At 43.5% G+C, this 26,451-nt stretch overlaps 1 protein-coding gene across 6 annotated transcripts; it reads left to right on the forward strand.

The window, feature by feature from the left end:
• The first annotated feature begins 652 nt into the window (after window positions 1–652).
• LOC106590404 (protein phosphatase 1 regulatory subunit 16A) lies at window positions 653–25,994 on the forward strand. Of its 6 annotated transcripts, XM_045710685.1 has the most exons (14): window positions 671–773; window positions 15,506–15,575; window positions 15,871–16,020; window positions 16,098–16,167; window positions 16,364–17,444; window positions 18,372–18,442; window positions 19,312–19,457; window positions 20,927–21,030; window positions 21,250–21,374; window positions 21,743–21,868; window positions 22,182–22,257; window positions 22,461–22,590; window positions 22,750–22,912; window positions 23,053–25,994. In XM_045710685.1, the coding sequence occupies exons 5-14, from the start codon at window positions 17,204–17,206 to the stop codon at window positions 23,542–23,544; spliced, it is 1,674 nt and encodes a 557-aa protein (XP_045566641.1). In that variant the 5' UTR covers window positions 671–773; window positions 15,506–15,575; window positions 15,871–16,020; window positions 16,098–16,167; window positions 16,364–17,203; the 3' UTR covers window positions 23,545–25,994. The 6 variants fall into 6 exon arrangements, with proteins under 6 accessions (XP_014036865.1, XP_045566641.1, XP_045566639.1 ...); XM_045710683.1 differs by having other exon boundaries at window positions 15,506–16,020; XM_045710686.1 differs by lacking the exon at window positions 671–773 and having other exon boundaries at window positions 12,341–16,020; window positions 16,364–16,945; window positions 17,140–17,444.
• The last annotated feature ends 457 nt before the right edge of the window (window positions 25,995–26,451 follow it).

Below are 26,451 nucleotides of genomic sequence, written 5' to 3' on the forward strand. Positions count from 1 at the left end.
TGTCCGCTACATACTTCATTGAGGAGTAGAAACTAACGTCCCTGGGCGTGGCGTAGCGTTTGCCCGGCGCAAGGAGTTTGAGTAGCCAGGCAAGTCTCATGGTAGTGTGGGGTATGCGAAACGGGTCGACTTTGAGCACCTCTTTCTCCTGAATGTTTTGGCATTCGGTTCCAAAAAGTAACTTTCTGACCTCTACCATGACCAAACATGTTTGGAAGGTTTCGTTCAAATCTAAAGGGGTGCAGTCAGAAAGTGATTGAATTCATACGACCCTTCAACAATTTATTATTTTGGTAGGATATATTTTTGAAGTGTATGTCATTGGGGGAAATGTTCTGCCCTTGATGACAAGTCCATAATTTTTTGTAAACATACATTTAGATGTACATTATATGGGGCATAAGCAGATGCTCTAGGTGGTCTGCAGTATTTTTCAGACAGCTGTTATTTTGAATGAATTTTAGAGGAAAAGGTCAGAAAATGTGAGACTAAGTTTATGTAGGATTTTGTTGTCAAATAGTTTGGTGAGAGTCATTACACATTACAGGTATGTTCCACAGTAAACATTGCACTCGGTTTACAGCATTTCCATTTCTAGAGTTTGCTCTGAGCAATGTTTCCCTCTAGTGGGCACCTTTCGGTGACAGCGCAGCGGTTGTTATGGAAAAGCATTTCCCCGGAGGGTTGGGGACAGAAAACAGCTGATCGGGTTCAGTCGGGCTGCGAACACGGATACGAGTTCGTGCTGCTGTCAGACTGAATTAACTTCACAGGTAAGCAACAAGTCTTTAATATTTTTTTTTTTTAATCTCCAATACATTTGAAAGTTGACATTTCAGTTACCCAAAGCAAACTTTTACCGGGGCTGAATGAGGACGGGTAAGTGAGCTGTGTTAACCAACGTTAGCAGGCTAGCGTGGATGCTAATTAATTGGCATTACAAAATGTTAATGACTAACAGATTGCTGTCACGGATAGAGCGGGCATGCTGGATGTTAGAAGGTTATATGATAAGCGATATTAGAAAAGTGTGACGATAAACAACTACAACTTATTCAGCAGCTAGCTACAGAGTTATGTGACCGGAATATAATATAGTCTATTTTTGAGTGAATTACTCGCATTCAGTGGAACCAGGCAGCTAGCATCCTAGCTAGTTAGCCTGTGTTACCTGGCTGTAGAGTGCTAGTAATCTGCTACCATCTACCCAGTGAAGCAGAATTTGCTTACTATTCAAGGCTTTTAATGTATTGGTCTGTCATCAGACACATCGGTTGAGAACAATGATGTATATAAAATCATTGGTTGAGACACGGCATTCTCTTGAAAACAGGGTGGGTGGCATTTCAATCATAGAAACTTAATTGAATCGCCCGATCCCTTAAGACCACTGCAATTTAGCATTTCCTGTTATTTTTGGTGGACAACTTCTTAGATGATTGTAGACTGTTGTTAACATGTTCAATTCATGAAACAGTTTACTTGCATGTTTCAGTAGGCAATGTTAATAGCTCATGATTCCGTTCCTGCTCAGTGTTATGAATCAATATGGTGCAGAACTATTGTTTTGCTCGCTAGGTACCAGGTAAAGAAGCATAGATAGATGCATACATGTAATGCCTTACTTTCAAATAGAAATGTAAGTCTTTATTCTAAGTTTAGCCACTTATGAGCTGTGTGGTGGATTTTGGCCATGCATTCTTCTGCATGTCTGACTTTTATAAGTTGTATGTTAGTGTTTTTTTGTGTGTCCAGGACCAACAGGATAGCAACCATAGAGTTTATGTTATAAGAATGCCACTGCCTTAAGATGCAAAGTGCCTTTCTCATTCATATGGTGGCAGTCCCTTCACTAAGGTCCGTGTTACATTTTATTTGTTTACTTGCATTTTATTTGTTTTCATTAAGAATATTTCTTGGAAAGTGAGGAAGCAAGCAGGTCACATTTCTTATTGTGCTTAGAGATATCTAAAAGTTACAACTACGGCTGGCACAATTAATCGTATAACAGACAATTATGGACAATGACCGTGGATAAAAAAAAACATCGTCTTAATACATATTAATTTTAGGAGAAGGGGGGGTGGATCAACATTATATTCAAGTAGATATAATTTACCCAATAGCAGTTTTACATTTTTACATGAAGTTGGTCAAGTTCGTAGTCATTTTACGAGCAGAACAGCTTCATTTTAAAAAGTTCCAAGCAGTCAAAACCATTTGTTTTTTTAGACAGGGGTGTCACCAAAGCGGTGTTTTATTCATTAGGTTTCTCGTAGCTATTTGTCAGAGATGCATTACAAGCAACAACAAAAAAATGTAAACAAAAATAACAATTATGACTAACCTTTCCATTTGCATGACAATGAATCATTACCCTAAATTCCACAATCGTCACAGCCCTAGTTACAACTAGTACATGTACTTGAGTAGCGCACACAATGCTGCTGCACTCACAACTGTATGCTATCTCAGAATCTGGAGATCTGAGAACACAATATCCTAGGCCACATTGTGACATGGCACACACACTGGCCTATGTAAACTTCTGCTCTTGCTCAGTGGCTGACTCTTTTGAACGAGTCAGCCACTCTTTTGAAAGAGGGTAAGGTACTTAAGGTCTCTTATCTGAGCAGCACAGTTTTCATACAGAAAGGAAAGCGACCCCTACTTAATCAAAAGTCTTATCCAACTATTGAATAAACAATACAAGCTCCTATTTTCTCTGCCTTAATCAATATAGGCCTAACCATTGGGAACAATGTCCATTCTTCAAAGGAGCCAGATAGTATAGCCTTTACTAACCTGGCTGTCATTGATCCATCTCTAACCTCTATATAGCCTAATGATCTCTCTCTCTTCCTCAGCTTTGTCTTTTTAATTGCACATTAAACCAATTGCACATTGAAGCTGGGGATGGAAAAAAAGCCTTTAGGAATATTGAACAGGAGATTAGACCACTGGGCAGTGGTTCAAGTGGCAGGATCATTCCAGAACACCAACCATTGATTCAGCATTGTTAGCCCACATGAAAGCCACAAGCCATAGACACAGTGTACATGGGGTTGGTTCTTGCCTGGCTACCCAAACTATTTTCTCGCCGAAACGCTACGCCATGCCCAATGATTCTAGATCTGAGTACCTCGCTGATGATTTCTAGAATGGAAAATTGGTCCCAGAAACCGATGGGTTGGGCCAGAGCCAGAACACACGTGGCTATAGCAGGGTTTTGAGAATTCTTCATTGGCTTTGATACTCTGATTGGTTAAAGATGTTCCAATCGCTTTGTTTTGTACAACACCCCTCATTTTGACATCACCACTAATGACTTCAATGATGGCAGTCTCAGAGTGAAGTACTTAGCGAACGCTAGAGCAGCGGAATAATTCAGTTTGAGTCGTCAGGCAAGGTTGGTTCTTTCTGTCCTCTGATGGAACAGAAATAGGATTTAGGCCTAAATCTAGCCTACAGGTATGGTCGACTAGGCCTATATCATTCTGACTCTAGCACTACCAACTTAGGCTATGTTGCTTTATTTAATCTTAACGCCTATAACGCTGCTTTAATCAGATCTCAAACATATTTTGACATTGACTTTGTCTCACCAAATATGTAGGCCTATTGGTTAAGTAATCCCTTTGTTTGACCTATAACAGTCCTTTTGAAAACCTTACTCTGTAGGCCTTAAACTCTAACTCATTTATGCAGAAATGTGTTTTATGATTTGTAGGCAAATTAAGTCATTTGATTTTTCACTTGGGGACTAAACCAGACCAAACACATATGAATGTGTGAGTATTCATAGTGAGGGCCAGTCACTGAGTGATTTGTTCCGCAGAACCACCGGCCCTCCCTGCCCAAGCTGAGTCAATGACTCATTGATGGTGGCTCTCCTGTAAACCGTTTTCAAGCATTTACCGACCAAACTCAAAGTACACCGATGATACATGAAGAACGCAGGTGACCAAACTAGGCCGCCCAGAAGCCTATAACCTGGGTCATTCCACCTCAAAAATCACAAGAAAGAGGATTTCGACACCCACCATCTCAGATTGTTATGAAATTGTTTCTGTTCGAAACCAATAAGATTAGCATTCCTGCAACATTATTTTGGTGAAATATAATTTGATATCCGAGAAATGCGTCATTGCATTTTGGGACACCAGAAGCACATTCATTTCCAATGGAGTGCTGCGTTTGCCTTGAAGCATTGCGCTGCAGGGGCAGTTGCAGTGCGTTCTGTGTAGTGCATGCGTTCTGTGTGGTGCATGCCCAACCTGATAAATAACATTCCTAACTAGCTTTTAATATACTGAAGAAAAACATAAACGCAACATGCAACAATTGAAAATATTTTACTGAGTTACACTTCATAGAAGGAAATAAGTCAATTGAAATAAATTCATTAGGCCCTAATCTATGGATTTCGCATGACTGGGCAGGGGCGCAGCCATGGGTGGTCCTGGGAGGGCATAGGCCCGACCCACTTGGGAGCCAGGTCCAGGTCCAAGCCAGTCAGAATGAGTTTTTACCCACAAAAGGGTTTTATTACAAACAAAAATACTCTTCCCCCCCACCCACACACACACACACACACACACACACACACTATGCGGTTGTGAGACCAGTTTGATGTACTGCCAAATTCTCTAAAACGACGTTGTAGGTGGCTTATGGTAGAGAAATTGACATTAAATTCTCTGACAACTGCTCTGTTGGACATTCTTGCAGTCAGCATGGCAATTGCACACTTCCTCAATTTGAGACATCTGTGGCATTGTGTTGTTTGACACAACTGCACATTTTAGAGTGGCCTTTTATTGTCCCGAGCACAAGGTGCACCTGTGTAATTATAATGCTTTTTTAATCAGCTTCTTGATATGCCGTGCCAGTAGGGTGGATGGATTATCTTGTCAAAGGAGAAATGCTCACTAACAGGGATGCAAACAAATTTGTACACAACATTTGAGAGAAATAAGCTTTTTTTGTGTGTGGAACATTTATGGGATCTTTAATTTCAGCTCATGAGAAATCGGACCAACACTTTACATATTGCATTTATATATTTTTCCTTGTATGGTTAGGATGACATTGTGAAAAGTTCAGTAGGCCGGCCCAGTGGTATGCCCATAAAAAAATGTATGATAAACTGTAATCTGATTGCTGCCAGAGTACAGTTTGTTTTACTATCTATTGAAATATGCCCAGTTGCCTAAATGAACTGAGATAGAGGAGAGAGCGTCCCTCCCAGTCTACCAGTAAATGATCCCTGATTTAATCATCCCTCCTCTATCGACTGTATTAATAGCCACTCAGCCATCACACACACAAAACTTTCAAACAAAGGTGTTTTTTTTCTGCCAACTTCAGCATGCCGCCAACTTTTTGCAGACTTTTCTTTATATATGAAAGGTATTTATGATTGACAGAGCCTCTACATTTATTTCCACCAACCAACCTAGTCATGATTGCGGTAAAGTTTGGCTTAGTATTAACTGTAGCCGAGAGGCAGCATATACAGTGCCTTGCGAAAGTATTCGGCCCCCTTGAACTTATCGACCTTTTGCCCCATTTCAGGCTTCAAACATAAAGATATAAAACTGTAATTTTTGGTGAAGAATCAACAACAAGTGGGACACAATCATGAAGTGGAACGAAATTTATTGGATATTTCAAACTTTTTTTATAAATAAAAAACTGAAATTGGGCGTGCAAAATTATTCAGCCCCCTTAAGTTAATACTTTGTAGTGCCACCTTTTGCTGCGATTACAGCTGTAAGTCGCTTGGGGTATGTCTCAATCAGTTTTGCACATCGAAAGACTGACATTTTTGCCCATTCCTCCTTGCAAAACAGCTCGAGCTCAGTGAGGTTGGATGGAGAGCGTTTGTGAACATCAGTTTTCAGTTCTTTCCACAGATTCTCGATTGGATTCAGGTCTGGACTTTGACTTGGCCATTCTAACACCTGGATATGTTTATTTGTGAACCATTCCATTGTAGATTTTGCTTTATGTTTTGGATCATTGTCTTATTGGAAGACAAATCTCCGTCGCAGGTCTTTTGCAGACTCCATCAGGTTTTCTTCCAGAATGGTCCTGTATTTGGCTCCATCCATCTTCCCATCAATTTTAACCATCTTCCCTGCCCCTGCTGAAGAAAAGCAGGCCCAAACCATGATGCTGCCACCACCATGTTTGACAGTGGGGATGGTGTGTTCAGGGTGATGAGCTGTGTTGCTTCTACGCCAAACATTGTTGCCAAAAAGTTCGATTTTTGGTTTCATCTGACCAGAGCACCTTCTTCCACATGTTTGGTGTGTCTCCCAGGTGGCTAGTGGCAAACTTTAAACAACACTTTTTATGGATATCTTTAAGAAATGGCTTTCTTCTTGCCACTCTTCCATAAAGGCCAGATTTGTGCGGTATACGACTGATTGTTGTCCTATGGACAGAGTCTCCCACCTCAGCTGTAGATCTCTGCAGTTCATCCAGAGTGATCATGGGCCTCTTGGCTGCATCTCTGATCAGTCTTCTCCTTGTATGAGCTGAAAGTTTAGAGGGACGGCCGGGTCTTCATAGATTTGCAGTGGTCTGATACTCCTTCCATTTCAATATTATCGCTTGTACAGTGCTTCTTGGGATGTTTAAAGCTTGGGAAATCTTTTTGTATCCAAATCCGGCTTTAAACTTCTCCACAACAGTATCTCGGACCTGCCTGGTGTGTTCCTTGTTCTTCATGATCCTCTCTGCGCTTTAAACGGACCTCTGAGACTATCACAGAGCAGGTGCATTTATACGGAGACTTGATTACACACAGGTGGATTCTATTTATCATCATTAGTTATTTAGGTCAACATTGGATCATTCAGAGATCCTCACTGAACTTCTGGAGAGAGTTTGCTGCACTGAAAGTAAAGGGGCTGAATAATTTTGCACGGCCAATTTTTCAGTTTTTTATTTGTTAAAAAAGTTTGAAATATCCAATAAATTTCGTTCCACTTCATAATTGTGTCCCACTTGTTGTTGATTCGTCACAAAAAATTACAGTTTTATATCTTTATGTTTGAAGCCTGAAATGTGGCAAAAGGTCAAAGTTCAAGGGGGCCGAATACTTTCGCAAGGCACTGTATACACACGGCGAAGTAGGGTACTCCTGCTACTCCTATGTTAAATTGCCTACTTTACTCATAACCCGACAACGTGGTGTGTGTGTGTGTGTGTGTGTGTGTGTGTATATATACTGCTCAAAAAAATAAAGGGAACACTTAAACAACACAATGTAACTCCAAGTCAATCACACTTCTGTGAAATCAAACTGTCCACTTAGGAAGCAACACTGATTGACAATAAATTTCACATGCTGTTGTGCAAATGCAATAGACAACAGGTGGAAATTATAGGCAATTAGCAAGACACCCCCAATAAAGGAGTGGTTCTGCAGGTGGTGACCACAGACCACTTCTCAGTTCCTATGCTTCCTGGCTGATGTTTTGGTCACTTTTGAATGCTGGCGGTGCTTTCACTCTAGTGGTAGCATGAGACGGAGTCTACAACCCACACAAGTGGCTCAGGTAGTGCAGCTCATCCAGGATGGCACATCAATGCGAGCTGTGGCAAGAAGGTTTGCTGTGTCTGTCAGCGTAGTGTCCAGAGCATGGAGGCGCTACCAGGAGACAGGCCAGTACATCAGGAGACGTGGAGGAGGCCGTAGGAGGGCAACAACCCAGCAGCAGGACCGCTACCTCCGCCTTTGTGCAAGGAGGAGCAGGAGGAGCACTGCCAGAGCCCTGCAAAATTACCTCCAGCAGGCCACAAATGTGCATGTTTCTGACCGTTTGAGCAGACACAGACTCCATGAGGGTGGTATGAGGGCCCGACGTCCACAGGTGGGGGTTGTGCTTACAGCCCAACACTACGCCGTGAAGGACTGAAATCCTGCAGCGCCCGCAAGGTCCCCCTGCTCAAGAAAGCACATATACATGTCCGTCTGAAGTTTGCCAATGAACATATGAATGATTCAGAGGACAACTGGGTGAAAGTGTTGTGGTCAGATGAGACCAAAATGGAGCTCTTTGGCATCAACTCAACTTGCCGTGTTTGGAGGAGGAGGAATGCTGCCTATGATCCCAAGAACACCATCCCCACCGTCAAACATGGAGGTGGAAACATTATGCTTTGGGGGTGTTTTTCTGCTAAGGGGACAGGACAACTTCACCGCATCAAAGGGACGATGGACGGGGCCATGTACCGTCAAATCTTGGGTGAGAACCTCCTTCCCTCAGCCAGGGCATTGAAAATGGGTCGTGGATGGGTGTTCCGGCATGAAAATGACCCAAAACACACGGCCAAGGCAACAAAGGAGTGGCTCAAGAAGAAGCACATTAAGGTCCTGGAGTGGCCTAGCCAGTATCCAGACCTTAATCCCATAGCAAATCTGTGGAGGGAGCTGAAGGTTCGAGTTGCCAAACGTCAGCCTCGAAACCTTAATGACTTGGAGAAGATCGGCAAAGTGGAGTGGGACAAAATCCCTCCTGAGATGTGTGCAAACCTGGTGGCCAACTACAAGAAACGTCTGACCTCTGTGATTGCCAACAAGGGTTTTGCCACCAAGTACTAAGTCATGTTTTGCAGAGGGGTCAAATACTTATTTCCCTCATTAAAATGCAAATAATTTTTGACATGGGTTTTTCTGGATTTTTGTTGTTCAAATAAACCTACCATTAAAATTATAGACTGATCATTTCTTTGTCAGTGGGCAAACGTACAAAATCAGCAGGGGATCAAATACTATACATACATACATACATACATACATACATACATACTGATCATTTCTTTGTCAGTGGGCAAACATACAAAATCAGCAGGGGATCAAATACTATACACACACACACACTCTACCGTTCAAAAGTTTGGGGTCACTTAGCAATGTCCTTGTTTTTGAAAGAAAAGCACTTTTTTTGGTCCATTTAAAATAACATTAAATTGATCAGAAATACAGTATCGACATTGTTGTAAATGGATATTGTAGCTGGAAAAGTCAGATTTTTAGTGGAATATCTACATAGGCGTACAGAAACCCATTATCAGCAACCATCACTCCTGTGTTCTAATGGCACGTTGTGTTAGCTAATCCAAGTTTTATCATTTTAAAAGGCTAATTGATCATTAGAAAACCCTTTTGCAATTTATGTTATCACAGCTGAAAACTGTTCTGATTTTAAAGAAGCAATAAAACTTGCCTTTTAGACTAGTTGAGTGTCTGGAGCATCAGAATTTGTGGGTTCGATTACAGGCTCAAAATGGCTAGAAACAAAGAACTTTCTTCTAAAACTCATCAGTCTATTCTTGTTCTGTGAAATTAAGGCTATTCCATGTGAGAAATTGCCAAGAAACAGAAGATCTCGTACAACCCTGTGTACTACTACCTTCACAGAACAGAGCCAACTGGCTCTAACCAGAATAGAAAGAGTGGGAGGCCCCGGTGCACAACTGAGCAAGAGGACAAGTACATTAGTGTCTAGTTTGTGAAACAGATGCCTCACAAGTCCTCAAATGGCAGCTTCATTAAATAGTACCCGCGAAACACCAGTCTCAACGTCAACAGTGAACATGCGTCTCCGGGATCCTGGCCTTCTAGGCAGAGTTCCTCTGTCCAGCATTTTTGGGTTCTGATTCAAAATATCACTTTTTTATATGACAGCAGTTCCACGTGTTCCTGTGACGGAATATAATTTGTATTTTAGTCTTTTATATTCTTAGCCTACAATAAAGTGTGTGACTGTGATCAGGGTAGGTGTGTCTTGTCTGTTTAATGAACAAAATAACTATTGATGTGCATGGTGCACCTATATGTGACTGACCGCCTCTTATGTAGCAACATTTGAAATTGTGTTGTTTTTTTTTACATTGGATTAAAGTTGAGACTCAGAGCTAGAAAATGGTATATCATACACTACAGTTGAGGAACAATGGGAAAGTAATTCTGCTTTGAATGTTGATAAACTTGTATCCCCACTTTTGAGAAAATGGCCCTTGAATATTTTTGGTACACCTACTGGAAAACTCTTTGTCTACACCCATTCAGAATCGTTCACATCCTCTTAAGCCTTAGCCCCACCCATCTCTTTAAGGGTTCATATGTGAGGCCATGTTGTAAACACACGCTATATCAAATAAAATCTACGTTTATTTGTCACATGCACAGGATACAGAAGGTGTTAACGCTACAGTGAAGTGGTTACTTGCATAGTAGCAATGTCAAAAACCGTAAGTGTCCAATTATTTTTTTTAATACATATTTTATTTATTAGATGATGCTTAGCCGACACACTTGTCTAAATTGATGGGTCATGTGAAGGAAATGCTATAACCCCCCCCCCCCCCCAAACCACATCTAGCTAAGTGGATGTTCACTACATGTTCATGATATACAATAGATGGCTGTAATCACCCCCAGCCACATCTAGCTAAGTGGATGGGGTCACTACATGTTCATGATATACAATAGATGGCCGTAATCACCCCCAGACACACCTGGCTAACTGGATGGGTCATGTAATCATCTGGCTAAGTAGAGTCTTTTGTTCAGATATGTAGGTAGCTAGCTAGCTAGCTAGCTAAACAATGAACCGGCATAATCCCAATTCATACTACTACCAATACAAACATTGTCATAGCTGTAGTATGAATCTGCAGGTAGCTAAAGCTAACAAACTAGGTTCACTGTTAGCTAGCTAGCATTAGGCTATAACTAGCAATGCAAATGGATTTCTGATTCAAATAATATTACTACACAGATCATACACAAACCGTTAGCTAGCGAGCCAGTAAACTTTACCTTGCAATAAAAATGACTTTCTGACTAAATTAGAAACTTATCTGAAAATGTAGCTAGACTCTTACCCGTATACATGGATGAACGCTTCATGGCAGACTGGAACCATTTAACTCTGTTTTGTTTGAAGCTACATGTTGTTTGACCAGCATTGTGCCAAGTCACTCCAGTTCACACTGACATTGGCGTGTGCAGAAAGTAGACCATCACATTGTCCAACTGATCTGTCGATAGCGCCTGCTAAATTCATGGCAACAATGTTGTTGAGAAAAGTAGCAAAACTTTTGTAGTTCTCGATGGCTAATGTTGGACTAAGCTGGCACAGTGGACTAAGCCGGCCGCGACCGGGAGGCCCATGGGGCGGCACACAATTGGCCCAGCGTCGTCCGGGTTAGGGAGGGTTTGGCCGGCAGGGGTATCCTTGTCTCATCGCGCACTAGCAACTCCTGTGGTGGGCCGGGCACAGTGCACGCTGACACGGTCGCTAGGTGTACGGTGTTTCCTCCGACACATTGGTGCGACTGGCTTCTGGGTTGGATGTGCGTTGTGTCAAGAAGCATTGCGGCTTGGTTGGGTTGTGTTTCGGAGGATGCATGGCTTTCGACCTTCGCCTCTCCCTAGTCCGTACAGGAGTTGCAGCGATGAGACAAGACTGTAACTACTACCAATTGGATACCACGAAATTGGGGTGAAAAATATCAATTTTTTTTTTTTAAATGATGCGGTAGAAAGGACTGTCACCACATACTGAACAGCTCACGTTATAGACAGAAGTGTGCTACATGGCAGACCAATCCAAACTCATCTCCCGGCATGTCCAGCCCATATGTTATCTCAGCCAATTATGGCTAGCGGGAAGGTTCCTCTCTTTTTCTGTGGCTAAACCAACTAGGCTTGTAATTTATCTATTTTAATCATATTTATGGATGGAGTACAAGTTTGTTATTAAGGCACAAGAAAGTTCACATGTTCCAGAAGGCATATCTATCCAATTGTGTTTCTTTACATTGTTTGTAACTTATTTTGTATATAATGTTGCTGCTACTGTCTCTTATGACCGAAAATAACTTCTGGACATCAGAACTACGATTACTGACATAATAAATATTTACGTTCAAATGCCTCTCCTGTGAAGTACTGGATGTGTGACATACGCCTAGTTTCCTGGCACGAGTCACATGTAGACTGCACAGACCAGTAACTTAATTCAACTCAAAATATGCTATTCTTTTGAAAATACATTTAGTTAATCTTATGTTTCATCGGACCTGCCTAAACAAATGCATAATGGATTTCTTTGATGGTGTATTTTCAATAGAGTTATTAAAGTAAGCGTCAACCCATATCTTCCTACGACTACTCACACTCCTAAACTTACTGGCATGTGCACGGGAGATATAAAAGACTTCTCCTGGAAAGAATGTTGTAAAAATGGGAATGTATGAATTGGCTTTTTAAAAACATTGGCAGATTTTATTTTATTTTTGTAATTTCTTTTAGTTATATATATATATATATTTTTTTTTTTTTAATTGTACATGAAACAGCGTGAAGTCTCTGACTTGCAGGTAGTCATTTCTGTGGAAGACTGTTAGGGTAAGGTTGACTTGTGAATTACCTTTGGCAAGACCCAAGCTGTGAAGTGTCAGTCAAAATAAGATGACTCAAGAAATCTGACATTTATTTTTGACGTTTTTACTAAAGAGATTTTACATCTAACAAAGATGTTTGGTGCAGTACTTGTCAATGAAAAAATGTGCATGAAAACGAGTCGTCTCTCGTTGAATGACAACAAAGACTTTATTGAAGAATCCCTACTGTTGACCAATCATTGACGAAGGGGCGTAGACTTCAACTCCGAACTTCGGCTTGCCTCCAGAATTTGTTTTGTGTGCCAGAACAGCCAAAGAAACCCTCACCAAAGTCCAAAACAAAAACGTCACAAAATATTGTCATAATATATGCACGAACTCTACCAAACTGTTTCGGCTGGGAAGCATGTGGATGCCTTTACAGAGTAGAGAGGTTCTCTGAGTTGAGGATGCACAGTGGCTGCTATTGTGCTAAACCTCGCTGTGGGCCACTGTGCCAGTCTGTGCTGGGCTAAAGTACACATACTGATCTGCCTCTGTTCCAGACTTACTCGCTGTTCGACTGACTGGCTGTGACTTGGTGTGCTTTATGTTTCGCATTTGAACTGCAACAGACAGGCAAGGAGGTCCTTCCGGCCTAAAACTCGCTCTATAAAGGATATCTTCCATCTGCCTCAACCTTAATGTGTGTACACAAAGGGTCATAAGTTGATCCATATGCGCCTACATGTTTCCTGACCCCAGGCAGAGCCCTGAGTTCATATCAATGTTTGGTTATGTAATTCTGCTATCACTTTCAAAATGACCTTTGAGACATCAGGCACAGTATATTCACAGAAATATGAGCATGATCTCTTTTTATTGTTATCATCAGTTGATCTAGGCCTATTCTACTGGCTATTCAGGGGGAAAGGAGACCCTTTGTGTAGGTTTCATTGCCATTGTTCAAGTGTGATTATATAGGCTAGGTTTCATGGTCACTAATGGTCTTAAGATATAGTGGTGGTGTTTATCTCCTTGGTGATTGACAGCATTACTGGGAGGACTGTCAGTTAAAGACAATGAGATTGGAAGCGGAAATTAGAGGTTTTGGGATTAAGCCATCTTTACGTACAAAGATGTAGCCTACTGCTACGACATCACATATCACTTCTGTCACACTCACACAGACCAGGCTGAACACGCAACTGAACAGGCTCACGACTTTCAGCAGTACAGAGACGCAGAAAGATGAGTGATGACACACACAGACATGCATAGAAAGCTATTATGTCCCTGAGTCCCATGGAGTTGTGTGTTCCAAGTGAGGACGGCCAATGATCTGTGATTCAGAGGACAAACGCATACAGACCAGTAGTTCTCTGTGTGTCTTCTTCACTTCATTTCTTTTGTTACATTCTGATGAGAGAAGTACATTAAAATATAGGCCTATCTATTGGCTACAACTGGTGGTGTTGAATAAGACTATTTTGTTACATGCTGATTTCGGCTCTTTTTATTTTAAGCGTTATGATTTACCTGAAGTGTTTAGTTATTCTGTGCTGATCCTAAAGGGATTGTGGGGATCTTCTTCCCCAAATCTCCTTAAAGCTTGAATCCTTAATGCTGAAATTGTCACGTCCATTTGATATTACAACAACAAAGAACTTACTGAAAACAACAAACACTGTTTTTTCACTGCACGCTTGATAGAAGAGCACAATTGTAAAAAAATATATAGATTTTTATTTATTTTTTTACCATAATGCGTGACGCTCCTCAGCTCGGCAGCAAAAACAACAGTGGGGCAGCACCTACTGCAGATTCCATCTTTAAAGATGGCGTCTGGGATCTTAAGCACAACAAATTCGTAACATATTGTACAAATCGGATTCGTAACATATCATACAAAATGGATGACGTAGTACACAATTGGATGATGTAGTACACAAAAAACGTGGACCCATTTTGACTCGTGAGCACCACTTTCAACACTACTGGCTAAAATTATACAACGTTCTAGAGCATCACTTTAAGAGTCTGTAAATAATGATTATTCTCTTTCTGTGTTTACTGTAGTGGAAACCGGGCACCATCCCTCCGTTTTCTTATTGTGCACTGATTACAAGCTGTTCCGTGGAGTGTGGACACACTAGACAGCGACAGCCTATGTGTCAGCAGCAGCAGGTGTCTGTCTGTTTATGGCTGCTTGGTGTCTCTGTAGCTAGGTCTTGTTTTGGAACAAAGTTCAGTTCTCTGTGATTGGGGATCAAGCAAGGTGTGGCCCTGGCCTCTATATTGCAGTAGGGCCTCATATTTTAATAGGAATACCGGTATACTCTGTGCCACTTTGTTGGTGTGTGTGCGGGTGTGTAGGATAAACATTCTGATTTGAATCCAAGGAAATCCTTACATTGTGGTCTGGGCACTGACAAAGGAAAGGTCATCCTAAATATAGTTTGAAGCCATAGTGACAGAAGTGTCCCTAAAGCAGGTCTATTCATTCAAGACTTGGGAATGACAATTATGGAAAGATTAGGCTGTAGGCCAGTTTGTTTTCCAACTTTTTCAGTGGGGATCACTTTTTTTTTTACCAGAATTTCTGGGTACACCTCCCCCACCCCAAGAATTAATCGCAACCCCTCCCCAAATCTAATGACAACCTTTAAAATTGGTACATTTTGAATTTTACATCAACAAATAAACTTAAATTCATTACATGTTCATTTTTTATCAAAATGAAAAGAAATCAAAACATTTTTCAAATTCTTTCTTGTATATTGTCTCATTAATTTGTTTTAAATGTTGGCGACCTCACTGCAGTTCGTCACAACCCCGACTTTGATTACCACTGCTGTAGGCTGCAGTAAGGTCACAACACAGTGGTCTCTGTAGTTTCACAACACAGTGGTCTCTGTAGTTTCACAACACAGTGGTCTCTGTAGTTTCACAACACAGTGGTCTCTGTAGTTTCACAACACAGTGGTCTCTGTAGTTTCACCATAGGTATACTTGAATGTAGCCAAAAGTGCCATGCCATGTGTTTGTGATGCCATCTTTCCTGTCCATGTTACAAGATATTTGATGTCTTTTCCAGTCCCAGACCTGGTCCCCTCTGTTAGGTCTCTGTGACTGTGGAGTGGTCTCCGTCTGCGCTGGGCCTGCCCGTAAGCAACTGCTCCCTCTATCTCCCTGAGTGCGTCTAGTTGACCTTCCTCTCAGCGACTCACAGGCCAGGCTAAATAATGGATGAGGTGCCTGGAAAGAGCGGCTGGTGTGAGATGTTACTTACCTGGATAAATGGGAAGGGAGGGACAGAGGGCTTAGTGACAGCCAGGAGGGCCACTGCTAGCCTAGCACTTAGCACCCAAACCATTGTCTAGTCACTAGTACTACAGCCTGACTAATTAACACCCTACAGCATCCCTTCCTGATCCGTTCTCTTACACTAACCAACCACAGAGCGTGCTGTGCTGAAGTTGAGGGGGCATACGCAGGGCAGGCAGGGTGTCAATCATTAATGAAAGGCGTCCCATCTCCGGTTTCCCTGGGATGTGGGAGTGAAGAGCGGAGGATAAGGAGCGACATCTTCCAGATAACAGGCTTAGGAGGGTAGGTTGTGTACATTACTGTAACAGGGCTCTCTCTCTCTGAATATCACACTCACACACACTCTCTCCCTCTGTCAGGTAGCCTGGCGGTTAAGAGCGTTGGGCCACTAACCGAAAGGTTGCTGAATCGAATCCCCAAGCTGACAAGGTAAAAATGTCGTTCTGACCCTGAGCAAGGCAGTTAACCCACTGTTCCCCGGGCGCCGATGACGTGGGTGTCAATTATTTCAGCCCCCCGCACCTCTGATTCAGAGGGGTTGGGTTAAATGCAGAAGACACATTTTCAGTTGAATGTATTCAGTTGTACAACTGACTAGGTATCCACATTCCCTTTCTGCTTGCAGGTGTCAGGGGAGGGAGTAGAATGTTCTGTATTCTAAGAAGCACAATGGATTCTTGAGACGCTTTGATGCCTGACTCTTCCTGGTTCCTGAAGCACCACCTGCAGTGGCCTATTACAGGACTAGAAATGATCCAATTCCCATGCATCCCCCACCTCTGTCCAACCCCTGCCCTTACATTCTCTCATACTACTGCACTCTAAAAACAAGCTCTATGCAGTATTAGTCCAAATCTCTGTTTATATTTTATTCTCACATTGAACAATGTGACCTGGTTCCTCTTAGCTGCTGAGTTTGTACTCTAAGTAACCACCTCACTTCAAGGTTTGCACCACAGCTCTCAGTATGGACTCCCGCCCGGGGACTTCTGTGTTGGGTCCACTTCCCAGAGAGTGTAGGCCTAACCATCAATGGTTGCATTGCTGGTACTGACGGGGGCAGAGGCGAAGTAGTGTCACTGTTTTGGTCCCCCTCCCTCCAACCCAAAGGAATACAGGAAGGAACACAGGATTTAAGGACAGAGATGTGGTTCAAAGTAATCTGGATGGATTTGTTCCAGCAGGAGATGTTCCATGAAGATCTAGAGTAAGAACCAGTTGGTTCTCAGCTCTTGAATTTCCATACATAGTCTTTAAAGCATATAGACCCATGGAAGAGAAATTGATTCTCTGTTACTCACACAAAGAATACCGACTTGGACCTTTACACCTTGGAGATGTCTGCCACCTGACCTTCCAGCAGCTTTGATTATTTTTGTGTTCACTTTCATCTGATAACAGCCAGAACCAGATCAGAACAGTGAAACGGGAGGTGTAGGAAGTCTGAGGTGGGCGGTGGTGTGGCATGGCGGAGCACGGTGAGCTGCTCGGTGAGATGGCCACGGTTGGGCGTCTGAGTGCCACGGAGCGCCTGAAGCACGCCCAGAAGCGGCGCGCCCAGCAGCTGAAGGGCTGGGCCCAGATGGACAAGGATGCTGCCCGTGGCGGGGGCAAGGCCGGCCAGAACAAGGGGCGCACGCGCAGGGTGGTCTTCCCCAACAACATCACCCTGCTGGAGGCTGCAGCTCGCAATGACCTGGAGGAAGGTGAGTCAGTCAGCACACCACTATGGGCTGGTTTCCCGGACACAGATAAAGACTAGTCCTAGAATAAAAAACATGCTCAATGGAGAATCACTATTAAAAGCGTGTTTTTTGACCTGGACTAAGCTTAGGCTAATCCATGTCTGGGAAACCAGCCATAGATGTTATCCCACTTTATAAACTGGGTGGGTCCAGCCCTGAATGCTGATTGGCTGAAAGCCGTGGTATATCAGACCATATTCCACGGGTATGACAAAACATGTATTTTTACTGCTCTAATTCTGTTGGTAACCAGTTTATAATAGCAATAAGGCACCTCGGGGGTTTGTGATATATGGCCAATATACCACGGCTAAGGTCTGTGTCCAGGCACTCCGCGTTGTGTCGTGATTAAGAACAGCCTTTAGCTGTGGTATATTGGCCATATACCACACCTCCTAGGGCCTTAAATAACCCTCACTGTTGTTTTTATGGTTGCTGTTCTTCCAAGTTGCCTAGCATGAATTACACAGTACAACTGCTCTATAAACACCAGGGCAATTCCACAATAACAGTGATGCTGAGACTTTGATTTTTCACTTTAAAATGTGTTAAACCAATGATTGTTAACAGAATGACTGTTTGTGCTGTCATTCTGTTACCAAACTTTGCATCGGCACTGTTCCTCAAGTAAATGTGTTTTTGTAAAATGTTCAATGGAAATTGTTAAAAGTTGTACTTGTGTATAGGAAATGATTCATGCATATTTTTTGTGAGACGCGTCAGACTTTTAAACTTATCAGACCAGGCATTTGTTTCCACATATGATTATGGCTAATTATAGTGGTGACTCGTAACGTGCATTACAAGAGCAGAGGCTATCTGAAGTTAGGATTCGTAGCATAGCTTAGTGAGTAACAGCCACGCTGTTGTGATTGTGTTTCTCTGCAGTGAGGGTGCTGCTGAACGGTGGAGTCAGTCCAGATCTGTACAACGAGGACGGACTCACTGCCCTGCACCAGGTGCAAGCACACACACTCACACACACTCAAACATACTCTTAAACACATACTCTCAAACATACACACACACACTCAAACATACTCTTAAACACATTCTCAAACATATATACACACACACACCAGGTACAGACAGTTGTGACCACTCACACCAACAGGTCAGCCTGTGTGTGCATTGTTTTGTGTTTACTTGCTGCTTGGGGTTTTAGGCTGGGTTTCTGTACAGCACTTTGAGATATCAGCTGATGTAAGAAGGGCTATATAAATACATTTGATTTGTCAGCTCTCAGAACTGTAAGTACTGTCTGTTGTGTCTATCTGTCTGTTGTGTCTAACGTCACAGTTTATGTAAACACTGTAGAGCGTTTTCATATTGCTTCTAGGGCTTCTCATGTAACTGCTGCTCTGGACCAAGGCTCTTGCTTACATTCCTAGACCATTGGGGAGGATAAGTTTAGTTATGCTTCCCTTCATAGCACTGCTGTGTTGTTTGGAAAGGTCTACGAACACCACCAAGAAACGACACTGCTTTCTTTATAAGTCCAAATGACACAGACCCTACATATACACGTTAACACACACACACACACACACACACACACACACACACACACACACACACACACACACACACACACACACACACACACACACTGTAAACACGTGTCACTAGAGAGCACAGTGTTCTCTTTATAAGTACTATCTATAATTATTTCTTCCCTTTGGAAAAGATGAATGTGTTTTACTTAGTAAACGGCTGGAGGCCTGGGCCTATGCAAATTCAGTTTACACTGCAGTTGACTTACTGATGGTAGAACACTGTAGGTGAGCATGTATTCATTGGTTTGTCTGTCTGTCTGCTCCCCCTGCAGTGCTGCATTGATGACTTTGTGGAGCTGGTGAAGTGTCTGTTGGACGCCGGGGCCAGTGTGAACGCCTGTGACAGTGAACTGTGGACGCCCCTCCACGCTGCTGCCACCTGTGGACACACAGCCCTGGTGCAGCTCCTGGTGCAGTCGTGAGTCACATTTAGAAACACTTAAACGTGAAACACTCTCTCGTTTTCTGCTGGTCGCAGAAATGTGCACACAGTTACAATGTACTACTTTACTTAGACTTGGAAAAATAAGTTTGAGTAACTAAGTATGAGTTTGGACACGGTCCTCTGGTTGAACTCCCCCAAAATCTATTCTTAGCCTTTCTTCATAGACACTATCATATAAACATACGGTTACAATTCCAGGACATCCTTATCATTTACTACAGTAAATTAACACTGTGTGTCAGTGAATATACTGTACTGCAGCTACATGTGATAGTGATGCATGTGCCACTGGTGTAATGAGTCCTTGTCTCCTGACGTAACGGTCTCCTTGTCTGGTGTACTGAGTCCCTGTCTCCTGACGTAACGGTCTCCTTGTCTGGTGTACTGAGTCCCTGTCTCCTGACGTAACGGTCTCCTTGTCTGGTGTACTGAGTCCCTGTCTCCTGACGTAACGGTCTCCTTGTCTGGTGTACTGAGTCCCTGTCTCCTGACGTAACGGTCTCCTTGTCTGGTGTAATGAGTCCCTGTCTCCTGACGTAACGGTCTCCTTGTCTGGTGTAATGAGTCCCTGTCTCCTGACGTAACGGCCTCCTTGTCTGGTGTACTGAGTCCCTGTCTCCTGACGTAACGGTCTCCTTGTCTGGTGTAATGAGTCCCTGTCTCCTGACGTAACGGTCTCCTTGTCTGGTGTAATGAGTCCCTGTCTCCTGATGTAACGGTCTCCTTGTCTGGTGTACTGAGTCCCTGTCTCCTGACGTAACGGTCTCCTTGTCTGGTGTACTGAGTCCCTGTCTCCTGACGTAATGGTCTCCTTGTCTGGTGTAATGAGTCCCTGTCTCCTGACGTAACGGTCTCCTTGTCTGGTGTACTGAGTCCCTGTATCCTGACGTAACGGTCTCCTTGTCTGGTGTACTGAGTCCCTGTCTCCTGATGTAACGGTCTCCTTGTCTGGTGTACTGAGTCCCTGTCTCCTGACGTAACGGTCTCCTTGTCTGGTGTAATGAGTCCCTGTCTCCTGACGTAACGGTCTCCTTGTCTGGTGTAATGAGTCCCTGTCTCCTGACGTAACGGTCTCCTTGTCTGGTGTACTGAGTCCCTGTCTCCTGACGTAACGGTCTCCTTGTCTGGTGTAATGAGTCCCTGTCTCCTGACGTAACGGTCTCCTTGTCTGGTGTAATGAGTCCCTGTCTCCTGACGTAACGGTCTCCTTGTCTGGTGTACTGAGTCCCTGTCTCCTGACGTAACGGTCTCCTTGTCTGGTGTAATGAGTCCCTGTCTCCTGACGTAACGGTCTCCTTGTCTGGTGTAATGAGTCCCTGTCTCCTGACGTAACGGTCTCCTTGTCTGGTGTACTGAGTCCCTGTCTCCTGACGTAACGGTCTCCTTGTCTGGTGTAATGAGTCCCTGTCTCCTGACGTAACGGTCTCCTTGTCTGTGTCCAGTGGTGCAGAGCTGCTGGCGGTCAACGCTGATGGCAACATGCCCTATGACCTTTGTGAGGACGAGGCCACGCTGGAGCTGCTAGAGATGGTCATGGCAGAGCAGGGTCAGAACCCAACTTCGACATCCTCTCCTTTTCCACAACCTTATCCTCTATTTTCATTCCCAACTACTCCCAATCATTCTCTTACCATGACTACAGCCTTGAGCCTTCATCCTTAGCTACCTAGCCCTTCTCTTCCCAGTTGTGATCCCCACCATGACCCTTACTAAAAATCAGTCCTAGTCAAATGGTCTTGAGTTGACTTCCTGTGTACCTGTGCAGGTATAACCCAGGACCGTATAAACCAGTGTCGTGGGGCTAAGGAGATGGAGATGCTGACGGACCTTCGAGCGCTGGTCCAGAGTGGTGCGGACCTGAACGCTCAGGATGACAACGGGGCCACACTGGTGAGACACTAATCTGTTTAAAAAATTTAAAAAAATGTTTATCTTCCCCTCTAATCAGGGACTGATTTTAGACCTGGGACAACAGGTGGGTACAATTAATTATCAGATAAAACCAGAAGTACTCTGGACCTTGTAGGGTAGGATTTTGAATACCCCCCTGTAAACCTTAAAATACACCTGAAAACACACTTGGCTGGGATTAACTGTTCAAATACATTACTTACAAACGGCACTAAGGTTTACATTACTTACAAATAGCACAGAGGTTTGAACTTCTAGTCTCATATTATAATCCATAGCTTCACCTCACCACTGGTATTAAAGGTTGACCATGTAACAATCTGTCCTCTGTCTCACTTCACATCCAGCTGCACTTAGCGGCAGCTAACGGCTACCTGTTGGTAGGGGAGCTGTTGTTGGAGCACCAGGCCAAAGTGGAGGAGAAGGACACAGACGGCTGGACACCACTCCATGCCGCCTCCTGCTGGGGACAGGTCGGTATTGCCGCACTCAGAACAATTTAGAATGAAGCTACGTCCCCCTTTCTCCACTGTCTTGCTCTGGGCGGCAGGTAGCCTAGCGGTTAAGCGTGTTGGGCCAGTAACAGAAAGGTCCCTGGTTCGAATCCCCAAGCCGACTAGGTGAATAATCTGTTGATGTGCCCTTGAGCAAGGCACTTAACCCTGATTGCTCCTGTTTAGGATAAGAGCGTCCTCTAAATGACTAAAATGTAAAATATGCCATGCTATGCTAAATGGCTGTATTGCCTGACAAACCTGAACATGCTGGTGTGTCTTGTTTCTCCAGGTCCAGATGGTGGAGCTGCTGGTGGCTCATGGGGCCAGTCTCAACACCAAGTCCGTCCTGGAAGAGACGCCGCTGGGTAAGCACACAACTATCAACCCCCTCAGAGACTGTGTAGACGTGAAGGGCAATGACAGAAAAGGATTGGACAGTATAGATTAACTTACTGTTGTCTTGGTTGATAATTGTTGTCCAGACACAGCATAAACGTGTTTCAGAGGGACTGAAATCCTGAATGGGGATGACATGTCCTGACTCTGTTGTGTTTTCTGTCCGTGGCAGATGTGTGTGTGGACGAGGAGGTGAGAGCCAAGCTGATGGAGCTGAAGCACAAACACGACGCCATCATGAAGAGTCGGGACCGACACAAGGGCACCTTGCAGAGACGAGCCTCCAGCACTGGCAGCAGAGGGTGAGGGGGGTGAGGGGGGGACAAGAGAGAGGATTAGTTCAAGGATTGAGGGGAGAGGATGATGGTTTTGTTTAGACACAGGTAAAACCCTCAAACTACGGTCACTCTCCAGCTTGTAGCTGTGTCTACAGTATCTCTCTCTGTCGTCCGTCTGAGCAGTAAGGTGGTGCGGCGTGTTAGCATCAATGAGCGTTCCAGCCTGTACCGGCGGGAGCACCACAAGGAGGCCATGGTGTGGCAGGAGAGAGGCCGGCAAGCCGAGCCGCAGGACGACGACGAGGACAGACAGACGGACAACGAGCTCCACCAGCACGTTGCCATGGTGAGTATTACTCCTGTCATGGCAACAACACCAGGACAAACTGCTACCATGTTCAGTTAACACTGAGAATAGATGATATGGTTCAGAGTTGATAGGTGAATGTGTCATATTAACTACCTCACTTGCGCTGGCTCTCTCAGGCTGCAGGTGCCATGTCGAGGGGGGAGGATGACGAGGGAGGGGAGAGGAAGTTCAATCTGGGGAACGGTGGGATGCCCCTGGCCCTGTCGGCGTCAGTCCCAGGGGAGCAGTGGAGCGGAGGCCGGATGGACCGCAGTGCCTCTTACCAGCTGAGCCCTGCCTTGGGGACCGGGGAGGCAGGGGACAGCATGACCCGGGAGAAATCCCACCAGACACTAGCGGACCTGAAACGCCAGCGGGCCGCAGCCAAGCTCAACAAGTACCCAGCCCCACCCCCACCCCCTCCAGAGGAGATGCCCCCTTCTCCTGCCCCTCTGCAGGAGGTGACCCCGTCCGGAGCCGCCCAGGAGACACCCAGCACAGAGGAGGTGGCCTCCCCCAGCACTGTGTACTTCACCCCAGCCAGTGGGGACCCGCCCCTGCTCAAACTACAAGCCCCAGAGGAGGACACCTCCAACAACACCAAGGAGCCCTGCTGTGGACTCATGTAGGGACAAACACTTCCAAGCACCCACTGCCTGACTGGAATTTAAAGTGGGCGATGTGTAACAATCAAAAATGATTTCAAAACAAAACGCTACGGTGACGACCAGATATACTTTTTAAGGATTCATTGCAGTTGTATTTATTGTAAGTTTATTATTTGGTTCCGTTAAGCACCTACTTCCATCAATTACATGCCATTGAATGTTTGGTCTACTCTCCATTTTGGTCAATGTAGTTTTACATTCCATCTTCTTGCACGGATTTATTTTCAGCAGTCCTTCCTGAAATGTCTAAAACAAGATTTATCTAATGGAGGGAATGTAAAACATTTTCCAATGTATGAGCACTTAACGCTCTTAACGCTCCTCATTGCTCCTCTGTTGATAAGGGCGTGGCCAGAGCCATAGATTTACATACATGGATATTGCTCTGCGTATGTCTATATGGACCTCGTATAGAGATCTTATGTGTCCACCTGGTGGCTTCTAAGAGAACTACAGATTCCAGTATTACTCTTTCAATAGCACGGAGTACTTTCTTTCGTTTAATTCCTTTTTTCCATGTTTGTTTGTGGCAGTTCAATCAAAAGAGAGAGTTTTCTCATATCAAGCATATTATATATGAACTAGCCATATGACTGAATTAGATTTGCTCATTTAAAGCAGAAAGGGGCTAGAGAAGCGTGAATGAACCAAAGCTGATTATTTAACTTTCTTTTTTCAAGCTGATAATCGGACCAATGAATGATCATGTTCTACTCATGATTGACTGAGCATGACGTGAGATGTGCACAGTAAATGGATTTAAGAGAAGGACAGATTAGGATCGAGAGTGATTGTTACAAAATGGTACATAATAATGGCATTTGTTGGTGTTATTTGTTTTCCATACACACTCACACCAGTCTGTCTGTTGACAGGGTACAGAAGTGGGAGTGTTTGTAGATGATGGTTTCTCTTTCTTGTTGGTTTGAATTTGCATCAAATTTACACACGTGTAGACAAGTGCTATTTCCCTGCCTTTCTACTGATCAGCATTCAGCACTGTTCTCTAAATTCTTATTTGTTCGTAAATCAACCTACTGTTCCAGTGCACTAAGAACCTACATTTTCTACGGTGCAATTTGTAAACAAGGGTTTTGTTTTCTAAATGATTGTAAGAGATGATCTAATATTCAAATTAATATAAATTGTGTTTTTGTCATGGTGTTTGTCCCCCCTCAATATAAATTGACTTCTTATAGGCATTTCTATTTAAACTATTTCTATGCTGTGAATAGGGATGTACACAGTGTACAAAACATTAGGAACACGTGCTCTTTCCATGACAGACTGACCAGGTGAATCCAGGTGAAAGCTATGATCCATTATTGATGTCACTTGTTAAATCCACTTCAGTCAGTGTAGATGAAGGGGAGGAGACAGGTTAAAGAAGGATTTTTAAGCCTTGAGACATGGATTGTGTATGTGTCTATTCAGAGGGTGAATGGGCAAGACAATATTTAAGTGCCTTTGAACGGGGTATGGTAGTAAGTGCCAGACGCACCGGTTAGAGTGTGTCAAGAACTGCAACGCTGCTGGGTTTCACGTTCAACAGTTTCCCTTGTGTATCAAGAATGGTCCACCACCCAAAGGACACAATTGTGGAACGCATTGACGTCAACATGGACCAGCATCCCTGTGGAATGCTTTTGACACCCTGTAGAGTCCATGCCCTGACAAATTGAGGCTGTTATGAGGGCGAAAGGGGGTGCAACTCAATATTACGAAGGTGTTCCTAATGTCTTGTACACTCTGTGGATATTAATGACATTTCATTTTTGTGTCAACACAATTTGGGAACCCATCCCTTACAGGATTATTTCACACACAAACTACAATAATTCACAGTGGTAGTTCTTCCGGTGTTCTGTACAGTGTGCACCTCATAAGGAATGAAAAATAAATCAAAACAAATAGTAGATACGGTTATCCAATCAATAATAACCCTAGGGCAGTAAAAAATGAAATATAATACTGAAAAATGTATTATATTTTTGTGTATGGAGTAGATTGACCTCAACCATTCCTTTACAACAAACCATTCCTGCCTAGAAACCAGGATCTTCTACATGGCTGCCTTAATGAAATGAAGGGGGCATCAGAACAACTGACAGACCAGCTTGGTTAGCCTTGTCAATGTGATGGTTTGTCAACAGTAAGTGCCTTCTGTAGGGTTGATTGGCTAAGTGTAAATAGTTTGCATTGCTTGCACAAAGTTTCACATAGACCGTGTGGAATTCTGATTGATGTGAAGTATGGGACTAAATGCCTTTGACTCTCTCCTAAATGTACTACTGAAATGTCTCCTTCCATAATGGAACTCAGTCCTCAATTACACATTTACAATTGTTTGTTTTAATGTAGACCATGATTTGTACGGTTGTTGCCTGTTTAAAAAGTTTAATGTTTTCACAGATTTTTGTATAGAATTTTTTTGGGGGGGATGCGACATGGGCTTAGGAGTACATGTGTGGACATGTCATTTACTTGTATATATTGGGAGTAAGATGGACAGTCGTGCTTGCTCGCCTAATAGATACACTATATATACACAAGTATGTGGACACCTCTTCAAATTAGTGCATTCAACTATTTCAGCCACACCTGTTGCTGACAGGTGTATGAAGTTGAGCACACAGCCATGCAATCTCCATGGACAAAAATTGGCAGTAGAATGGCCTTACTGAAGAGCTCAGTGACTTTCAATGTGGCACCGTCATAAGATGCCACCTTTCCAACTAGTCAGTTTGTCAAATTTCTGCCCTGCTAGAGCTGCCCCGGTCAACTGTAAGTGCTGTTATTGTGAAGTGGAAACGTCATTTAGAAACAATAGGCCACACAAGATCACAGAATTGAACCGCTGAAGTGCGT

The sequence above is a fragment of the Salmo salar genome, chromosome ssa29 (genome assembly GCF_905237065.1).
Source record: "Salmo salar chromosome ssa29, Ssal_v3.1, whole genome shotgun sequence".
NCBI lineage: Eukaryota > Metazoa > Chordata > Actinopteri > Salmoniformes > Salmonidae > Salmo > Salmo salar.